At 34.1% G+C, this 21,124-nt stretch overlaps 1 protein-coding gene across 1 annotated transcript in view; it reads left to right on the top strand.

Moving 5' to 3' along the window:
* WDR11 (WD repeat domain 11) overlaps window positions 1–20,686 on the top strand; it is a 46,480-nt gene extending 25,794 nt beyond the window's left edge. The window contains exons 13-30 of the mRNA XM_009635951.2: window positions 2,097–2,172; window positions 3,539–3,647; window positions 3,973–4,097; window positions 4,467–4,614; window positions 5,453–5,559; window positions 6,013–6,127; window positions 7,898–8,069; window positions 9,635–9,743; window positions 10,541–10,603; window positions 11,805–11,870; window positions 12,625–12,796; window positions 13,061–13,156; window positions 14,471–14,636; window positions 15,504–15,601; window positions 16,571–16,716; window positions 17,566–17,645; window positions 18,703–20,442; window positions 20,477–20,686. Of these exons, the coding sequence (XP_009634246.1) occupies window positions 2,097–2,172; window positions 3,539–3,647; window positions 3,973–4,097; window positions 4,467–4,614; window positions 5,453–5,559; window positions 6,013–6,127; window positions 7,898–8,069; window positions 9,635–9,743; window positions 10,541–10,603; window positions 11,805–11,870; window positions 12,625–12,796; window positions 13,061–13,156; window positions 14,471–14,636; window positions 15,504–15,601; window positions 16,571–16,716; window positions 17,566–17,645; window positions 18,703–18,860 (2,006 nt within the window). The 3' untranslated portion in view covers window positions 18,861–20,442; window positions 20,477–20,686. The remainder of the gene's footprint in view (window positions 1–2,096; window positions 2,173–3,538; window positions 3,648–3,972; window positions 4,098–4,466; window positions 4,615–5,452; window positions 5,560–6,012; window positions 6,128–7,897; window positions 8,070–9,634; window positions 9,744–10,540; window positions 10,604–11,804; window positions 11,871–12,624; window positions 12,797–13,060; window positions 13,157–14,470; window positions 14,637–15,503; window positions 15,602–16,570; window positions 16,717–17,565; window positions 17,646–18,702; window positions 20,443–20,476) is intronic.
* Window positions 20,687–21,124: the final 438 nt, after the last annotated feature.

The raw sequence follows: 21,124 nt of genomic DNA on the forward strand, positions 1-21,124 counted from the left end.
GTTATTACTACTTTTTTTTTTTCCGTCTGTTGTCATGGCAAAAAAAAAAAAGAGGAGTTTTGACTGGTTCTGCTCTTCTGTCCCTGTGTAGCCTTGTGATATGTTCCATCTGGTGCTCTACAGACAGACTTGAAACAATACCTTTGTAAAGATGTCTGTGGCTTGGACTTAGTAAAAGAATGAGTATGTGTCAGCAGGAGGTTTAGAAGCATTCACACAGCACATTAGTGGTATATTTTCTTCATGAAATAGCTGTATTTCCAAATGTGTTTTGTCATAGTCTACACCCATTGTTTCATGATTTTTGTGCACCTGACATAGTGTTGAACCATTTATTATGGCTTGTATCAGCAACAGATAATTTTTCAAGTAGGCCAGGCGTGTGGCCAGAATTTGAGTGTATAAATATAAAATGGGTATACTTTTATAAAGAATTGGAAAGGTTAAAAAATAAATAACTTTTTAAAAGATACAGTTGATAGCAAAAGCAACAGTGGGATTTTCTGTTTTTTCAAACTCCAGTGTTATAATGGATGACAGATATATTTGTGATCGAGTTAAATATTTGCACAATACGAGAAGGTATAATTTGGAAGATTAGACAGCCCAAAATGGGAAGCACTTCAATAATTTTAAATTATTTTTGAATGGGAAAACCTGGAGCCATTTAATTTCTAACTGGAAATACTGAATCTTGTAACACATGGCTAATTCTGAATTGCTTTATATAGCATAAAGTGATTTTTTTTTTTTTTTTTAAGCTCATGGAAAAGACTCAATTTTGTATTTACAAGGTGCTGCACAAAGAGGCTATTCTTTTAACATGACAATATTGTATTTTTTTTCCTGATAATGTCTTGTTCATTTGTTTAAAATCAAACCAGAAAATATATGTACTTTGTAAAATTAATTTAATGTAAAATGGGATATTGATTTTTCACTCAGCTGGTAAATCAGTATTGAAACATTTTATAAATATAAGTGATAAAAGGCTTAGTATTTCTGCAGGCAACTAAGTTCCAAGTAAACGTGAATATCTGACACATTAGCATATGTTTTGTTTAAAAAAAAGTTACTTTTCCTTTTAAAACTTACAAGAAAGGCACAGCTACTTAGCTGTTTAGTTGTTGGGTCTTACATCGCTAATTAGCCCAACTTTTAGTTTTAGGAAAGCTGTGGTGATTTGATTTACGTCATGAAAACTGACTAAATTCTCATTTATGTTTCTGAACAAAAATAAGAAAGAAAATTCCTATGGTGTTTGGTCACTAAAGAAGACAGATCTGGGACGTTTCCTGCAGACTGGCCTCTGACATGAGAGCTCTAACTAGCGTTGTTGATAACTAGATTTATTCACATAATTGGCATAAGATAAATAATTTAGCCATGAGTAACCACAAGAGTGGCTAAAGTTTGAAAACTTGAATTTTCCTGGAAAGCTAAGGAGTATGAAACTTGCAGAGCAGATGCTGTGGTACCCTGGTGTTTGTCATTGTTTATTTTAGTGATAACACCTTCAATTCTGCAACACTTCCTACAGGTGGGTCAAAATTTTGTTGGGGATAAGATTTATAAGTTCTTATGGCTCTTCAGCAGTGTTCATTCTTTTAGCTGGAGGGAAAGAATGATTCTGCGAAGTGTAGAATGAATTAGCATGGAAATACTTTCAGACTTCTAAATATAATACCAGTTTATGGCAGAGTTAATTTATTTTTCAAAACCCAAAATCTGCTAATGAATTTCCTCCTTGGGGAATCAAGAGTGTATCTCATTGGCTGTGAGTGGAAAATAAAAATTGTTTGAACTCACTCTATATATTTACATAATGCTGATTATATATCAGTTTCATTAGTTGTGCTCTGGAAGCCGGTCAGTTATTATATTGGACATAAGAGTTCACATAGTATTTAGTCCTTTGAAAGGCAGTAGAACTTCAGGAATGACAAGAGTAATATAAGATAGGGCAGGTTACCTGGAGATGTTCTAGTTTAGTTTGTAAACTATTTCTGTTTTATAAACAGAATAGTTTGTAAACTTTTTCTATATTTAATTTAGCAACTATTTCTGTTTTCCCCCGCATTGTTTTTGTGTTTCAGGCAGGAGCATCGCATTTCGTGGTGAGCGAGGCAATGACGAGCCAGCTATTGAAATGATAAAGGTGTCTCATTTGAAGTAAGTAGATTAGCCTTGTGAAGTTTATAAATTTTACTGTACTGCATGAAGATCCTCACGACTTAATAGAAATAATAGAAATTCCAGGAAAAAAAATGCTCCAGGGAGTATAGATAAATGTGCAACAGCATCAAGAGAAAAATACTTTAGAATATTAGTTCAAAGTGCAAAAACTGTGAGTGTTTTTGTGGTTGACTGTCACTTCAGGATCCAATCACATTGCAAGGTTGGTCATTAATATTTTAGTTCTTTTAAGAATTGTGTTCACTGAATGGGCATTTTGATAATATTAGGGAGAATAAAAGTGCTAAACAACTTTTGTCAACTTCTGTTACGAGTTAATTCTCTTTTCTATAACTTAAGCCTTACTTAAAACTAGAAGATTGGCATTAAAGGTGGGATGATTTTTCACTGTCAAATGCTTATTTTGAGATCGGGCCTGTGACAGGAGGCCCTGGTCAAAAATAATAGTAGTAGTACTCTGTGAGATTGCTTCACTTTCCTGTGTAAATGAAATTAAAGTAGCATTGAATTTGATAAGGCATTGTCTCTACATTTTAAAAGTTTTTTCTTTACATTGGAAGAAAAAAATTAATGTTCTCTAGCTTGCATAGGAGTATTTGCAGAAGTATGCATATGTTCCAGAGAATTTGGAAGAGTTCAACCGTATAACGGTCTTATTAATACATTAAAAATTAAGAACAGCTGGGGGCTTAGATGAAGAGACTAGAATGTTGAATGAGAACAAGAAAGGACAGTTCATTTGAATAGAAATTAGTGCAGTTCAGAAGAGTACGTAGAGCTGCAGAGCCTCTCTGTATTTTCAAGTTACGTGTGAATAGTGGTAGATTGAAGGTGTTCTACTCATCTAGCTCCACAGATGAAAGGACTGACAAGTGGTTTAGTGTAAGAGGATTTTATGTTCATTTATCACTGGATTGGGGAACTGGCATGTGTCTGGAGTAGAGAAAAAAAATAAATCTATCCAACCTAAAGGCTTCATATGTCTTTCTGATATCTTGTGCAGTCAGCAGTTCGGGCAGAATATGTCTAAATTAGAGGTGCTGCTGCTTTGTCTGAATTCCTTCCCTTGTCTCCTTTACAGTAATTGAGCAGTACCACCTGACAGAAATTTCTAATTCTTTAAGCTTTGAAGGAGGGTGCTTTTTCAGACAGTCTTTTGCGCCTGAGTAAATCAAGGAAATCATAAACTTCAGAGTGGGATTTGAGCCAAATTAATTTACTATGCTTTCTTTTAGTTTTTGAGGGTTTCCCAAGTGCTGATAAGAATAACATGTGTGAATTAAAATGTTCAAATTAAAACAGAATGATAACTTTTGCTGTTCTAAATTCCTTCTTGTTTTAGGCAGTATCTAGCTGTAGTATTTAAAGACAAACCACTGGAGATCTGGGATGTTAGAACATGCACTCTGCTCAGAGAAATGTCTAAAAACTTCCCTACAGCAACTGCTTTGGTAAGGAATAAAATCTGTTACTACTGTTTATTACATGTAATATGTTGAGATAATGTAAAAATCTAGGAACAATTTTGCAGCAAAATGTTACTGTATGTGTAGCATACAGGTAAGTGCTTTCACTATTTAGTTTTCATCTGTCATCAAATAGAGGCAAGAAAGAAGGACGTACTAGTGGAAAAAACTGGTCTGCTCCTTGGCTGATGGAGGGGAGGTATCACAGAAAGCAATTTTCATTGAAATAATTATAATTAACAGAAAATTTCCAGTAAATTCAGGGAGCGAACATTTGTCTTTTCCATTTTTCCTGGACAATTTTTCACAGGAGTGGTCACCTTCTCATAACTTAAAAAGTCTGAGGAAGAAGCAGTTAGCAGCCCGTGAGGCCATGGCCCGGCAGACGGTTGCATCAGATACTGAAGTTAGCAGTGTAGAATCTTCTGTGATCAGGTATTTTTCATTCTGGTATCTTGCTATTCTGCATCAGTTGTTGTTTTTCCACCATGTACTCTTGTTCTATAGAACAGAATATAAGCAGAAAGCAACTTTGTGGACCTCCCTTTAGCTTTTAGATGTGGATCTTTGATTTATTGCTGGTGTGTCTGTAACAGACCATTTAGTTACCTGGTTCTTGAAGTAAAACTCTTCTTTGTCCCTGAACATTTCCAGAAGTGTATAAATGAGTTAGCTGTTTTTCTGGATAAATTGTTTTGAAGGGTGTATGTACTTTTGTGCTGCCTCTGTGCATTAGGGAGAATTTGCCTTGCAATTCTAATTTCAAGAAAGAAATACTTCTGTCTCATTCTTTTTTCTTTAAAGCTTGTTACAGGAAGCTGAAAGTAAATCAGAACTGAGCCAGAACATTTCTGCCAGAGAGCACTTTGTGTTTACAGGTGCTGATGGGCAGGTTTATCATCTCACAGTAGAAGGAAACTCAGTTAAAGACAGTGCAAGAATTCCTCCTGATGTGAGTTCCAGTTTCCTGTATTATTGATACTTTAATTTTTTCTTCGGTATGATTGCCAGAAAAAGTATCAGAGATATGCATTGTAGTGGCAAGTGGTCATTAATGCAGTAATTTGAAATGTGAAATAAAAATTCCAACTTCAAGAACTAGAATGGTTCTGTTTTCACAATCTTAGTTCTGTTGAAAATGCTGTTGAAATAAATTACCTTTTTACAGGTTAGAATCTTCATAAGCCCTGATTTGCTTTCTGAATAAATGACATGACATAATTTTAAGAATCTTAGTAAAACTTGAATAACAAAGAGTATGTTATTGAAATGTGACTATGCTCTGTTAATGGATTTTATCTTGTGTCATAAGGAGGACTTGAGTGGGCCAGAGCACTCTTTGTGAGTTTTGTTTGACTCTTTTCCCCACCCCCCCCAGTTACTCTGAAGAACAGTCTTTCTTTTTCATAGTTGTTCTTGAAGGCTTTGATAAATTAAACTTACAAATAGGAATTCTTTTATTTTGTTTCCTACTTTAGTATACGCTAGTATTATGTTTAATGAGGTCTGTCATGTTGGTTTTTCTTTGCAACAAGAGACAGAAGTGATTTCCGTTGCTTTAAATCCAAATTTTCTTAGAAGGAAGCATCTTTTGAAGCATATCGAAGCAAATACGACTGACTTGATAAATGCTTATATTCAATAGAATTGTTCCTGTTTTAACTGAGTAGAATTTGGTCTGTTGTGTCATACAATATTAAAAAAAAAAGAAATACAAATGTTGAAATGCTTGTTCCTATGTTTAGCTCTATTAATCACAAGATTTTATTCTGCTGCTTGAATATTTCCAGGGAAGTATGGGTAGCATTACGTGTATTGCCTGGAAAGGGGATATCCTGGTTCTTGGAGATGTTGATGGAAACTTAAACTTCTGGGATTTGAAAGCTAGAGTATCCAGGTATGAATTCAAATTAGGTCTGATAAACATGAGATAATGAGTGTTAGAATGTTTTTTTTCCCCCCCTTCATTTTTTTTCTTCACTGTAGCAGGTTGTCCATGGTGTTTGAGGGGAAAAATGCAGGTATTTTGAAATAAATTTTCAGAAAATGTCTACTGTGTAACAATTCTCTACATTTCATCTTTTGTGTTTTCAGATGGAGTAACAATTTATCAAAGTTTTTAAAACAGCTAGATATCTTTTTTTTTCTGTTAAATCTGGAATGGCTTCTGATAAAATGTGAAGTATTGTATTATTTATTTCAAGCATTTAATCTTTTTAGTTTTCATGATAATTTGGAAAGTCATTTGTGTGTCTGTATATAGATCTGCAACGTTCATGGAAAGGATTTAACTACCCACAATATTGGGTATAGAATGATTGACACTAATCTTGTGCTTTTCTTTTCCTAGGGGGATTCCTACGCACCGAAGCTGGGTGAAAAAGATACGTTTTGCCCCAGGGAAAGGAAATCAAAAACTTCTGGCAATGTACAATGATGGAGCAGAAATTTGGGATTCAAAAGAGGTAAGCGTCTGTTCTTTTGATATCTGCTTCTTTGCAAAATACACATACTACTACTGAAAATCAGGAAGAGTCAGGCATTAAGTTTTACTTTGTCATGATTCTTGCTGACAGTTGTATAATAAAGTTGTATGGCTTTTCTCAGAAGACTTTTAGTTCCTATAACGTGTCTTTAAGCTGTCATCAATGAAAAGTACCTTTCGCTCATAAAGCTGACAATGTCTCTGAAATATTCTTTGTCATTCTCTTGTAATGTTTTTGAGGCAGACATTGAAAATTTAAGGGGGGAGTCCTCTATCTTAGAATTTAATCTGTGGACAAGAGAGTATTTTTACTACAGGTTTCTTCTGTGCATATTCAAGCGTATGTAGTCTTAAGTGCATGGATTTAATTTATTAGGGAATACCAGAAAGCTAGATACTTGTTAATTAACTTCTCTAGCTTCTCATCTTATTCAAAAATTCTGTAGTAATGTTCAGAAAACTTCTGGGGTTTGCTTCATAGGACTTTCAAGGGACTATAGTACCATGGGGAAGGAAACATAATTGTACTGGTTTAACTTAGCGCCCCAGAGTAAGTTCAAGTTATGAGGGTATGAAACAGGAATTTTAATTTTTCTCTGTTCACTTTGTAGTGAGCACCAGGTCTGAAATCAGACACTTAATTTGAGCAATATGGAACTGTCCCTTGATGATAGGAGTTGGAAAGCAGATATGACCAACAACTATGAATTAAGTAGCAGAGTAGAATATTATCCCAAGAGTCTCTCCTTGAAAAACACTTGAATAGTTTTGATGCCATGGGATACTCCTCCTGTAGCTGTTCCCGCTCTTTTTCTTGGACAAGGGAAGGAGATTTCTACATGAAAGCATTTAAATTAATTCTCATTTTCAGCCAAAAATGTTTCAGAATATCTGTGGAAATATTTTATAGTCTCAGTCCTATTATCCATGTAATCCTCTCCTCAGAACTTAACCTTTGCCTACAACCAGTTACCTGATTTTCTACATTTTTCTCTAATTAAGTAATCTAAGTACTAAGTGCTAAGAGTAATCATGCTCTAGAGCTGTTGTACCTTACGTCTTTCTGACTCCATGCTTTGCTCTAGAACAAGTGAAAGGAAACAGCAGAATGCTGTTTGCAGTGCAGGCTTTGTTAATATTTCCTTATATTAACAATTGTAATGTTCTGTGATGCTACAAAAGGGTTACAAAATGTCTAACTACTGACCTGTGGTTAAAAGTGCAGTTTAGAAGGTTTTGTTTATCTGTGTATTATTTGTGGACAATAAATCATCCTATTCCCATAAATGTTATGTTAATAGAATGTCTAAATGTATTTCTAAACAAGTTCAGTATTTATCACGAAAGTGTGTGTTTACAAAGAGCGTGAGTTAATGAGAACCTCACTTCTGCCCTGATGCACATATGCTAGATCAGGGACTGGAATTAAAGAGGGAGTGTAAATTTCTACCACTTTACCATGGAAATTTTATGTCAGAAAAGATAACAAAAAGGCAGCTGTACAGCTGTGCTCGAAAGGATGTTTTCTCAGCTCTCAGTTGGGAAGAAGTAGTGTTTCAGGGCAACAATGTGCCCCACTCCAAGGTCTCTAAATTCCCTACTCTCCAGAAGATACCATCATTAAAATGATTTATGACTACCTTCACCTTGCACCTCTGCAAATTTTGTGGTATGCCTCTTGGGTGTGTGACAGTGTCTTACACTCACTGTGTGATGGAGAGCCACTAAAAATGAAAAATAACTTTTCAAGGTACAAATGGTGAGCAGTTTAAGAAGTGGAAGAAACGTCTATTTCCGAATCCTGGATGTGGACTGGTGCACATCAGACAAAGTGGTCTTGGCATCAGATGATGGGTGCATTAGAGTTCTAGACTTGTCCATGAAACCATCGTGTTTTAGAATGGATGAACAGGATTTAATAGGTATGTTGATTTCTTTTTTGCTATTGGCTGCTAGATACTCCATTTTAAAAGTGGACCATAAAAATGTTCAGCACCTCTGTTAGAGCAGAGACTTGTCCTATGTAGAGGATTAGGTGTCCCTGTAGTGGTTTTCATAGATGCAGATAAATTTTTTAGGCTTGGGGCATATGTATGGGTTTTTTGTACAAGTTTAATCTCCTGAATAAACTATACTTTTGAATATCTTAATTGAATTATAAATTAACAAAATAAGAGCTTTTTCTACAGATGTCTAACAGGTTGACCTAAAAAGCTTCAGTACATCAATTGGGTATCAGTACCTACATCACTGCTATTCATTACATAATTTTGACACATTTGTTAGTGAGTGAATATGTCTTTTCTGATATTTTCAGGTATCAAAGGCAGTTTGTAGACTTACTAATTGCTTTTCAAAGAAGATTTTCCCACTGAACTCTAAAATTATTAGTATTAGTGGTTTGGCTTTTTTTTTTTTGCTATACGTTTAAGAAGGGAATTTAAATATTTAACTATTAAAATAGTTAACTAGGCTACATTTTTCTAATTTCAATTACTGGTGTTCCAAATAACTGCTTTTGGTTTGGTCTTTTTGGTCAATCCTGCCTTTACTCATATGATTTCCTTAAAACGTGGATTCTGACAAAGACACAGGTAATAATTGTGATATGGGGAGCTGTGGTGTGGGGTGTTTGAGGAAACATAATTTATCACAGCTATTTTTACTATGAAATGAATGTTCTGTAATATTAAGCTATAAAAATTAATGTTCTAAAACCAAGTACACTGAAATTAGGATGCACCAGGGTTAAGGTTGCCTGTCTGCCTCTACACTGTGATAATCCTTTAATTACAAAATCACATTTACAAGATTCCTACATCATTCAGTGCATATGAAGTACAGGGAATTGCTGAATATTTAATAATGTAGCTGGTTGGTACTTGTTTTACTCCTAAGTCATGGGGGTAGCATTTACTGCATATCATCCAAACCTTGTACTGAATACAGACTTACTGACTTTTAGATTTGTATGACAACAGATAGTACTATAATTTTAATCTTACTTCTTTGCTAATATAGACATGTACTAAACTTCACAACATCCTTTTGGGATGATGGGTATTAATCCTTGTATTATAGTATAGAAACTATGATTGCAACATAAAACTAAAACATACATTGTGATACATTTTGTTATAGCTGTACATATTTTCCAGCATGTCCTTGTAGTAGCAATAATAATCATATACAGCTCTACTTAATGCCAGTATGATGTTATTCCAGGAATCTGTGGCTAAATCCAATATGAAACATCCTAAAATTCTCATTTGAGCATGGTTGATAACCCTGTATCTTCTATGAAATGTTTTTGCTTGAGTGTAAAGATAAGCTTTTATATCTAGTAACCCATGCTGTGTATATGAAAAACCTGTGATTTATGATTTTCTTCTGGTGCTTGCAAACAAGGTGGTACATTTTACAGTTACTGAACACAGTGTTATTTCACATTAGCCACTCAACAATGAATCTTTTCCTTTTATTTCAGAACCTGCATGGTGTCCCTATCTGCTTGTTCCAAGGGCTTCATTAGCTCTAAAAGCATTCTTGTTGCATCAGCCGTGGAATGAGAAATACTCTTTAGATATTATAAACATGTAAGGAGAAATATATATTTATATGTAAAATATTCATCTCTCTTAAAATTCTACATCTTTTATTAGTCTTCCTGTGCAAATAACTGTTAGGCCTATAAGTTTCCTCACTCTTTGGGGGACAGTCAAAAAGATAATAACTTCACTATTTATTACTACAAGTACTAAATAGAAAAGGCTTTAAGCTCAAGTATTTTGTTTCTTTTGACTTTGACTAGCTCTTGGCTATTGAAAACTGCCGTCTGCTTTAAAATACTGGCAATATTTTGATGTTATTTACAGGTTATATTTACAGGTTGTATTACTTCAGAGGACAACTGTGTGTTCTCTTTGTTCAAGAAGTTAATGTAAGCATAGTCAGAGTTGGTTCCTAAAGTATAATTGAAAGTGATACTCTAACTGATAGTCTGACAGGCTTATCTTTACTTTTAGTGAGCCATACAGAAGGGTGCTCCCATGACAGTGTGAAGTATCCTTTATTGTGTCTGTGTACTGTTGGTGGTCATGTAATAATGGGCTAGGCATTGTAATTTTCATTAATTTCAAGGTTAATGAGTAAAAGAAAAGTGGGAAAAGAAAGACTGGTGCCACGGACTCTGAGGTTGAGAGAAAGCAAAAACAATCTTTCATTACTATTTTCAAATTAGCAACTAGACAAAGAATCTTGCATGAATGGCTTACCATAAGAATATGAAAGACTTTTTCAGTATGCATTCTTATGTTTTTCTACTACCAGTAATACATTTAAGATAATTCTGTCATTTTGGTAATATAGGAAACTTTTTCTTTTTTTTATCCAGTGATTATCCAGAGAATGAAAATATTAAAAACCTTCTTCAAGAGCAGTTGAATTCATTGTCCAAGTAAGAATTTTCCTATTGGTATTGGAGTAAGCTAGTAAATTCAGAGAAGGCAAAAAGAACCCCCAGATGTTTGTGGCAATTCACAACTTAATGAAGAAAGAATGCTTTCTGCTTTGCTAAATATAAACTTGAGTAATGACAGGTTTTATTTTAAACTGTTAATTTTTTTGTGTACATCCTAAAGGTGGTGCTTTATCCATTTTATTGAAGATTTAAAATTTTTATTTCTATTTTTTATAACTAGAAATAAACCATAGTACAATCTCAAAAATACAGGTTTTTTTAAAAGAGGCAAACTGTTTGTTAAATATTGACTCAACAGTCAAAATTTACTGTGCTGAATATATAAAGTATGATGGAAGTCAGTATTGAATTTTTAACATGGACTTATCATAGTTGTGACTAACAACAAGAGTTTTAAAGATACTGATTAGGGTTAGTTTAGTATATAATTTGAAATGAGCCAGTGAGCATTCGTAATTTTTTAGGCAGTACTTCTCAGTGTTGGACACTACTACTGAAACACTCCAGTGTTTGCTAATATATTTAAGCTCTGATGAAAAAGATAATTCTAAAAATCTTTTATTTACTGTATACTTCTGGAGTAATGTTCATGCACGTTGCTCTGCTTACACAGGAAACAGATTTTTACATTCCATTTAAAAACAATGAAAATAATACTTGAAGCTAGTAAACAGAAGTTTTTCCCTTTTCCTTTTGTCCTTTCACTTAGTAGGATGGAAAAGATACTAGTGTATTTTTATCCAGTCTGAAACATATGTAGAAAATGTAAATTTATGCATGTGGATCTCTTATGCTCTGTCACTACACAGTTGCAAAATTATTTGTAATTAATTTAATCTTGTAATTTGTAGAATCTCTGCAGACTAATTTATAGCTTCATATACACCCTTGTGGTTGTTCCCTTTATTACAAGAATAAGGGGTTCCTGACAGACTCGCTATTTCTATTTAAACTGGTAGAGTAACTTGTTCCTTAAGATCAATATTTCAAATTATGTGTTCTTCCTGTTGTAATTGTTTTGATAGATGCATTTTTTTCAGTTCAGAAAAGAAATTGTGTATTTCTTGTTTTGATTTTTTTTCAATTTGTAGGTGATATATCCTATTTGTGTTCAAAACCAACCAACCAACCAAACTTGCACAGCATTTATATTATTTATGTCTTTCTCTTTTTGCAGTGATATAAAGAAACTTTTGCTTGATCCAGATTTTACTCTGTTGCAAAGATGTCTCCTAGTTGCGAGGTAGTAGAGATTCAGATAACAATATAAACTTTTCCTAATAAAATGTTGATCCTACTAATGCATATGAATGTGCTGAATATTAAATACTCAACTAATTCTCATTTAACTGAGTGCAATTCTGAAAGTACTTTGTTACCCACGTATTAGAGTGTTTTCAGGACTGAGAATGGAAGGCTTAGTTTAATTTGCTTGCTGATTTAGAGAACTTCCTTCAATTTTGGTGGTACTTACATAAATGCCGTTCTGCTAACTATGTTGCATTTAGTTGTACAATGCATCAAAGTGTAATTCAGAACTTCACAACACACAATAGGTTATGTGCAAACAGGGGGAGGCCTGTTTTTTATTTCAAATATGTGTTCTGTATTGTTCTTCTACCTAAACTGTAGCTAATTTTAGTCTGTATATATTCAAGACATGTTTTTCAAACTTAGTAACTTGTAGTTGAAAGAGGATATTAGTGATTAAGTGTAAAATAATAATAAAATAGCAATTTCCACATATTTATATGCTGAACCGTCACTGAGTTTAATTGCTACTGTAACAGTCTTCTGGCCAACCTCTTACTTATCTAGCTTGCTGAATGTCATTTTCTTAATCTTTTCTTGTAGTTTGTCCCATTGATAATGCAAAGTACTTGCGGTGCCTACAATAATGCATGGTCTTTGTAAAAGGATATTTTAAATGTGTATTATTTTTATATGACGTAACAAAAATACAAATGTGTTTCACATTCTCATTTGTATTTTCTCAGACTGTATGGGGATGAATCTGAACTACATTTCTGGACTATTGCTGCCCACTATTTGCACAGCTTATCCCAGCAAAAGCCTGCAAAACCAACTGACGCAGCTATCCTTCAAGAACAGTTGATTAATCCATTGGATATATGCTATGACATACTGTGTGAAAATAATTACTTCCAGGTATTTCCAAGAGTTCAAAAATAAATTTAGTAAGAGTGTGATCAGAGCATTAAAAAGTCATCATTGTAACCTTCTTATAACCTTAGAGCTTTTCACCATACATATTTCCCTTTTACTAGTAACATACAACTCTGGATTAAATTACTCCCTATAATTTAAAAATAGGGAGATTTTTGGAACTCTCAAAATACTTCCATTTTTTAAATGCTTATTTTTATTTCTTCTGGTAGTCTTATGTTTACAATATTTTCCTTCTTCATGCAGAAATTCCAACTTGAAAGGGTAAATCTCCAGGAGGTGAAGAGATCAACGTATGATCATACCAGGAAATGTGCTGATCAGCTGCTTCTTTTGGGCCAGGTTTGTGGGTAATATTTAATTTTTTGTTCTTCTTCCTTGTCCATTTCATCCTATTCAATTAAAGGTTTGTCTGACTAATAGGTGTGGCTTCATACTTCTATTCACCCAGGGGATAGTTTTTGCTGTCTTAATTACACTGCAGACTCAGTGATATGGTAATGTTTTGTATTATCTGCTTCAGAATGTATAATTTTTCTGGGAACGCTATAAAATATTTCTTTGCATATGGTGACTGGAAAAGAAAAATTACATTTTGAGTTTCCCAGAAATAACTTAAAACCAACATCTTTGGGATAACTCAGTCTGCACTTAGTACTCTCATTTTAGGTAACAAAGGACATGTCTAAGCTTTTGGCATATCTGTACTGAGCAGGGAAACACTGTACAGAGCTGCTCACTGACACCCTGTTAAGAATATTATTGCATTTGTACAGTATATATCATGAGCTCTTCTCTACTACTGCAGTTGTGCTGCATCCATTTCCAAAAATAGCGTTGGTGTTACTAGCTCAAACTTAAATAATTTCTATGCCACTGTGCACGTCAACAAATGTTACCAGTAAAAGATGCCAGAAATATTTAGTCTGTAGACAGTCTGTTTAAAATGCCAGTTCATAGAATTTTAAAGTACCAGTTTATTGAATCACTGTCTTTTAATATGTATTTAATGTGGTTTTTCATTATTTCTGTAATTACCTGAGCCATCAGCTTGACTGACCTCACCAAACTGACCTCTCTAAAAGTTAGGGATCTCATTTTAATAACAGGCATAGATGACATGCCTGTAATAATTCATTCGATTCAGAGACAGGTGTCTGCAGCCAGTGTATGAGCACCACTGGTTAGGTGCTGAGCTGTACCTAACCTTTTAAATGGATGAATTCTACCTTTGTTTTAAAATATCAGGTATTTAATGAGTCCTTGAGATCCTGGCTAGTTTCTGTATCGTTACAATTTTATTTCTTCTTTGGTTATTTTAAATGCTTCTCTTTTTTTTATAACTCTGCAAAAGATTGTGTATACAAGAAAATAAATGTTCTGAATTAAACTTTTCTTTGGTGGCTTCTACAAATTTTAGGCTGTGATGAAATGTTTTATTTATGATGGATGTTTAAATGCTATCCTTACTAAGGATATTTCACTAAAATAGAACCTTAATTATTACTATGCTAGTAGATATTTTTGTAGTCTGTTTTAGAATAATTTTCATTCTTAATTGTTCCATGTCTTAAAAAAGGTAAGAACATAAAGACTTTTGTTTAAAAGTGAATATGTTATGGTCAAATTTGTATTTTTTTTGTTTTTGCTTGCCAGACTGACAGAGCAGTACAACTATTGTTAGAAACAAGTTCAGAGAATGCACATTATTACTGCGATTCACTCAAAGCTTGCTTGGTCACAACTGTCACCTCATCCGGTCCATCTCAAAGTACCATTAAACTGGTAGCAACCAACATGATAGCCAATGGAAAGCTTGCAGGTAAAAAGTGACTTTAATTTTACATTTGCTTATAAGCTAGTAATTCTGATCTTATTAAGGCTGCTGATGGAGATGGGAGAGCATAAAATTGTAACAGATCTTATATGTGGCCTGTGATGTAGTGTGCATTAACTACAGTAGTTAACACAAAAATTATCAGTAACTCAGTTATGAAGCTCAAGTTATTTTGATTCATTTTAATTAGAAAATGTATTTCTGGAGTAATTCTCTTAGCAATTGTTTGTGCTAAAAGAAGCCTAGCACATAAAGCTACGTATTTTGCACTTTCCTAATTAAAGAAATGGTTTCTTACTATTGAAGTTGAAATACAGACTTAGTTTCCTTTCCAGTTCAGAACAGGTTAATTTTGCTTAACGCAAGAGATGTTCACAATATGATGATTGACTGAAATAATCAATACTCAAGACATGCTGAGAAAGTACAAATGTCTGTACTTGCCTGGAAAAAGTACTTTCCACTCTGTGGACACTTCATTGTTAATAATCACACTATGGACAACACTAAATTAAAATAAATTATTATTTATGAAATCTGCTTATTTGGCTTAGAAAGATCATTATCCCTTTATGATGAGAAGTCCAGTGAACTTGTTATTTGTATTTAGGACAAAGATAAATGAGAGCTTTGTGAGATCCTTCTAAGTTCTGGAGCCCAGGAAAAAGATAGGATAACTGACACCCAGGTTATATGGAGAACCAGGTGGTAGAAATTAGGGTTTTTCAACATCTTCATATGCTAAGAAGGATATAAGAGAGCGCTTTTTTCTGGGGATGAATGATCTGCTCACACTTATACAGCAACTCTTTTTCCCTTAACTTATTATATAGTGTGCTTTTTATTTTCCAGAGGGTGTACAGTTACTGTGTCTGATTGATAAGGCTGCTGATGCCTGTCGCTACTTGCAAACTTATGGCGAATGGAATCGTGCAGCATGGCTTGCAAAGGTAGATAATTTCTCAATTTTCAGTTTGCTAACATAAATGAACTACTCTAGTCTATGGTAGGTAATGAAGGCTGATGAGGGTGCTAAAGTTCTCCAAAGTTAAAGAACTGAAACATTAGTTTGAAATGTCATCATCAGTTCTTTCCATGTGTTAAGCTATAACAAGCCAGTCTCTTCCTCTTCAGCCTTTTGACTACAAAGTTCTGCGCTGGTCATCCAAATGACAGGATTGGGGCCTAAAAATGTTAGAATACTCAATTTTCTAATTTTTGAGCAGTGATCTGTGAAGTTGCATATAGCTGCAGCAGTGCAGAGTTCATAATAAACTACAAAAAAACACTCATGGAAGTGGGTAAGTAATTAGGCGATTAAATGACTGTGCTGAGCTCCATGTAGCTTGTGTGCTGATTTTAAAGTTAGCACCAACCACATAAATTTGCACCAACTTCCATTTTGGTACACAGACATTATTACATTAAAAGTACTTAGACACAGCATTAATTCTCCATATTATAATGGACAAAAGTCAGTAGGCATGATTGTTCATTGTCTCCAAGTAAAGTTTCTCTTGTTTCCTGCAGAAAGTATGGAAAAAGTCATACTCAGATCTTCTAAATGGATGAATCACACTCTTAAGAAAAATAAAGATGTTTTGTCCTTAAGTTTTCAGAAAAGGATAGAGATTTCTAACTTCTTGATACTTGAGATTTTAGTAAAGCCTTGTGGTAAAAATAATGTTAATCCCATGTAAATGTGGAGTGACACAAGTGGAGTTTTTCTGTATCTATATATTTTTTCTTTATATTGTATTCATTCACAAGATTAGTGTACTTATTATAATAAAATGGGTAATTTCAGATGCTTTTACTTCTGCCTGAAGTTTCTCACTGAAAAAAATATGAAGCAGAAGTAGAATGCTCTCTTTAGTTAGCAATTGAGAGGTCATAACTGGCTTTCCCATCTCTTAAAGGTTCGTTTGAACTCCGAGGAGTGTGCTGATGTGTTAAAGCGTTGGGTAGATCACCTTTGCTCTCCACAAGTCAACCAGAAGTCCAAAGCCATTCTTGTCCTCTTGTCACTTGGATGCTTTACAAAAGTTGCAGAGATGTTGCACAGGTAAAGCTGAAACAGCACAATCAATATTTTGTCTTGTCCAAAATTGTTATTTAAGAATTTGTGACTCAGAAGTCATGGGGAGGGAGGAGGTCTGCAGTTAGATTTTTTTGAAATTTGCTTCTATTTTAGCATGTTTTTCTTTGATTAATTTTAACCTCAGCAGCGCATCATTTCTGTGCGCTGGAACTGATGTTTTTCTTGCAATTTCAGGAAATATACTGGCACTTCAATTTTCTGCAGGGTTTAAGATTCCTAGCACGCATTGACCAAGCAGTAACAATTTATAGTAGCTATGATTATTTCTGAGTAAGTTAAACCTTGATCTTTCAAAAATTTTGCATCAAATTTCAATGCCTTGAGTTCAAGGAAGAAGGGGGGATGTAAGAAGCTTGGGGAGAGGGCAGTGCAAGACTAACAGGTGCAAGAGAAGCATGAGGCACTGTGTGCGAACAGTATGACCTGTTCCTACATACTGCCTGAGAGCAGGGTAGCAGCATTCAACTGCTATGAGGAAAGCACTCAGTGCTGTTGTGATACAGTGAAAGCTCAAGGCCTACGAAGGTGCAGAGAGCAAGTTAGAGCAACATTGGAAACTGAGAGCAGTGTGTGATGTAAGAGTGTGAATATGTGCCATGGTGATACTGTTTAACCTTGGTGATGTTCAGAAGCCTTGTTGAGCCCTCAGTGCAGAAGAGATTTGCCACTCCAGACCTAGGTACAAAATTTTAGAAAGCCTGAGTGCAAGCGTTTTGATGCAACGTCCTAGAATAGTTTTCTGTTTTCCATAATAACTCATTATTCTCTTTTTTTTTTTTTTTTTTTTTTTTTTTTTTTTTTTCCATTTAACAGTATGAGATACTTCGATAGAGCAGCTTTATTTATTGAAGCTTGTCTGAATTATGGGGCATTTGAAGTTAATGATGATACAAATATCCTTTTTCTGAAATCCTGTTTTTGCATCTGTGTACTCATACACAGTGAGTACGTGTGAGCCTGTGTTAGATGAACTAGTCTGTACAGTAATAGGAGTTCCTATTTTTATTTTCCAGGTTGTGTAGTTTGAACGAAGTATGAGGAAACAAATGAGAATGAGTCATTTGCGTAAATCCATAATGGTACCTCCTCCCAATGCTCTGTGAGGCCAGTAGAACTAGAAAACAAACTCAAACTGAAAAAATAAACATAGGAGAGAAAAGAACAGATGATAAAATGTTCTTTGCAGAACTTGGAAATTATTACTGAAGACTGTGTAGTGAAAGCAGTGGTTCAGTTACCTTTTAAACACTGTCTCAGGAAAAAAGAATCCTGCATTGAACCCCTGTATACACCAACACACTGTTTTAGTGATTGAAGTCCTTTATGAAGGGGTCGGTTTTGAGACAGCGAAAACAAAGAAAATTAAAGGTCGAGATCAGATGAGCTGAAAATGCAGTATTTTAAGAGGTATCTAAAGTATTGCTCAGTACAGTCTGCAAATCTCATCTGGTGTTCTGGAAACTGAACAGTTGCTCTAACTTCTGTATTATATGCAATAAATAATAATGCATAGGTAAATAATACCTGATTGTGTTTTATGGAGTCATCACTGATGTCAGCTTGTAAATAACGAAAGCCTACTAATGAGTCATGTAGATAACTCCAGTTCTAATTAAGGTCATACTGCAAGATATGTTCATTAGAATTTCTTAATTTCTTTTGCAAGTTATGACATGGTATTATGGTAGGTACTTACGTGTATCTGAAATGTATCTGTTTTAGTTTATAGCACTCTGCATATTGCCTGATAAATGCTAATATGCATTCAACAGTAGAATTTAAAGCAACTTTTTTGTGTTTATTTGTGCTGAAAAATACTGGATAAGCACAACTGGCAGCAATATTCAGCATTTTCAGCTTGGGAGACCTAAGGAGTGAGGAGACAGAAAAAAAGATTCTGAGTTTTTTCATTTTACTACTCATTTGTGTTTTCCTTAATGCTTCATTTACATAAATTGATCCATGCTATATATGCAGATTATGCCAGAAGTTTAAAGATCCTGGGTTTTAAACAGGGAGCTGTTCTCTTTGCCTCAAAAGCAGGAGAAACTGGTAAAGAGTTACTGATGGAGCTCAAACAGCCTAAAGAGCAAGTGATGCAAGAGTGAGAACTTTATGAGGAAATTTAGGTTGTCTATCAGACTGAGGTTCTGCTGTGTGAAAATACATTTTTCTCTTGAATCACTGTAATAGCTGATATATGCGATTTGAGCAAATATTGTTAAATGTGTATGGAGGCAAGATTAAGAACTGTTCTATGTTTATTTTTACGTTAAAATTGTCTTCACTTTCACAAGATGGGAAAGATATCTATGATAAAATTATACAAGAACATTTTCAACTTTTTCAACTGTGGCAGAAATCATATTTTAAAATGTGCTGAGAGTTCTATACCTGTGTTAAGTCTACTCCATTCACCTCTAAAAATCTGATCTTTGTAGTTCTTCACTACTGTTGTATTTATGTGTATAAATGATTCAATCTGTACTATAAAGATATATTTAAAGAATAAATACAGATCACAAAACACAGTTCTTTCCTGGAACATCTTACTTTCTCAATCCAATTTTTCTGTTTGAAATTACTGTTATTTTAAATCAGTTCACTGTATTGTCATTTTCATAACTGTCTGGAATGGAATCTTTAACAGGTTTACTTATGAACGTCTCCTAACATTCCAAAAATCCATGAAACGTCCTTTTTTTTCAATTAAGGTATTGTTATATTCCATGTTATTATTAAGTGTGCACTTCCTGCACACCTTAGGGAATAAATTCTGCTTTGTGTTGACTGGTTCATGGGATCAAAGGATGGGAGAAGATCCTACCTCAAAAGCAGCAAGGTGGGCTTTTGCAGAATATTCAGGAGGCTGCTAATGCTGTCTTCACAGTTTTGTTTGTTGTTTGAATGTGTGATTAACAATGGGCAGAAAAAAGCATTGTGTAAAGCTTTTTGCAAAAGCAAAATGTGGGGTTTTATTTAGATACTTTTTATGCTAACACATCTTATGGTCACTTAAGGATGTCACCAATAAAATCTTTTCTCATTTTTGTGCCAGTATTTCAGTATTTAAGTACTTGTTTTCATTAGTGTTTCTTATGTCGGATATATCTTTTCTATTTATTACTGATTGACTGAGAAATTTTACAGCTGAGTGGATGCTGATGTTAAATTGCCCTCGCAAATTACAGTATGTGAGAATTAGTCTTGGCTAAAAAAACCTGTTCTTTTTACCAAGTTGTTGGAGCTATGGAAGTTCAGTACTCAGTAATGAAAAGAATCATATCATGTAAAAGGTGTCTCATTTGAACGTAATTCATGGCTTGTCTATTTAAAGTAATAGCATATTGGATTCTCCTTATGTTCAAGTATTTGTGGATACGTATTCTACACTCCTTCCTAGAAGACCACCAGCTTCAGGACATCTCCTTAACTCCGTAAACCTTTTAATTCAAATCTAAAGTAGCAATTCAGATAAAATTTGAAAGGTTAGGCTTTTCAATAATGATGTTTTTAAATACAAATTGAAAATGTGAGTTTCGTTGCTCTAAATAGAAAACTAAATTTTTTAACTCCAATGTATCCTATTTCTCACCACATCTTACATACACTATAAAATATTTCCTGTTCAGTGTATTATGAACAACGCTTATATTGTTGCTTTAGCTTGGGAAAATAAGTATACAATGAGTATACAATAAGTATACAATGAGTATACAATAAGTATACTAAGCTTTAACTGGTGAGCAACAGAGTTGAGCAAAATTAACTGTCATTAACATTGAGCTAAATTCTGTCTCACATCGACTAGTACAACACTCCTCAATTCCTACTGTTGTTTTTGGTAGCAGTACTCGTGGACAAAAGGTTACTACAGAGTTAATGTAAGCATGTGCAAACTTGTTCTTTGACAGATCATGTAGAATTGTTTGTCAGTGGGTCTCTGGAAGAGAGTCTTTCATATACACTTGGATTTATAAATCTAATGTATTTAAAAGAAACATTGCAAAGGCCTTTTAATACTGAATGTTTTTACATACTTTTAAGTGTGAAGGTTGCAAAATACTGTGTAGCATTCCATATCGAAACCTTTAGGATGAAAATAGAGTGTAAGAGTGATTGGAAAGTTTATTTAGATAATAATGCAGTCACACTACAATAATAAAAGCAAACTTTTAAAATCTCTATGTGTCTTTATTTAAAAATGTCGTGAGTTGCACTGGGACTGAATGCTGACTGTGTAATTGTCATTTTTCCTTCTGGACCGGCACAATGCTTAGGGCTGGTTTTAGCAGAGGAAGGGATTATCCTTTGTACATATTAGTCCATTTTCTGTATTACTATGGATGAAAAGTTGGGTTGGAGTAGTTAC

This window comes from Egretta garzetta, unplaced genomic scaffold (assembly GCF_000687185.1).
Source record: "Egretta garzetta isolate BGI_Z169 unplaced genomic scaffold, ASM68718v1 scaffold393, whole genome shotgun sequence".
Taxonomy (NCBI): Eukaryota; Metazoa; Chordata; class Aves; order Pelecaniformes; family Ardeidae; genus Egretta; species Egretta garzetta.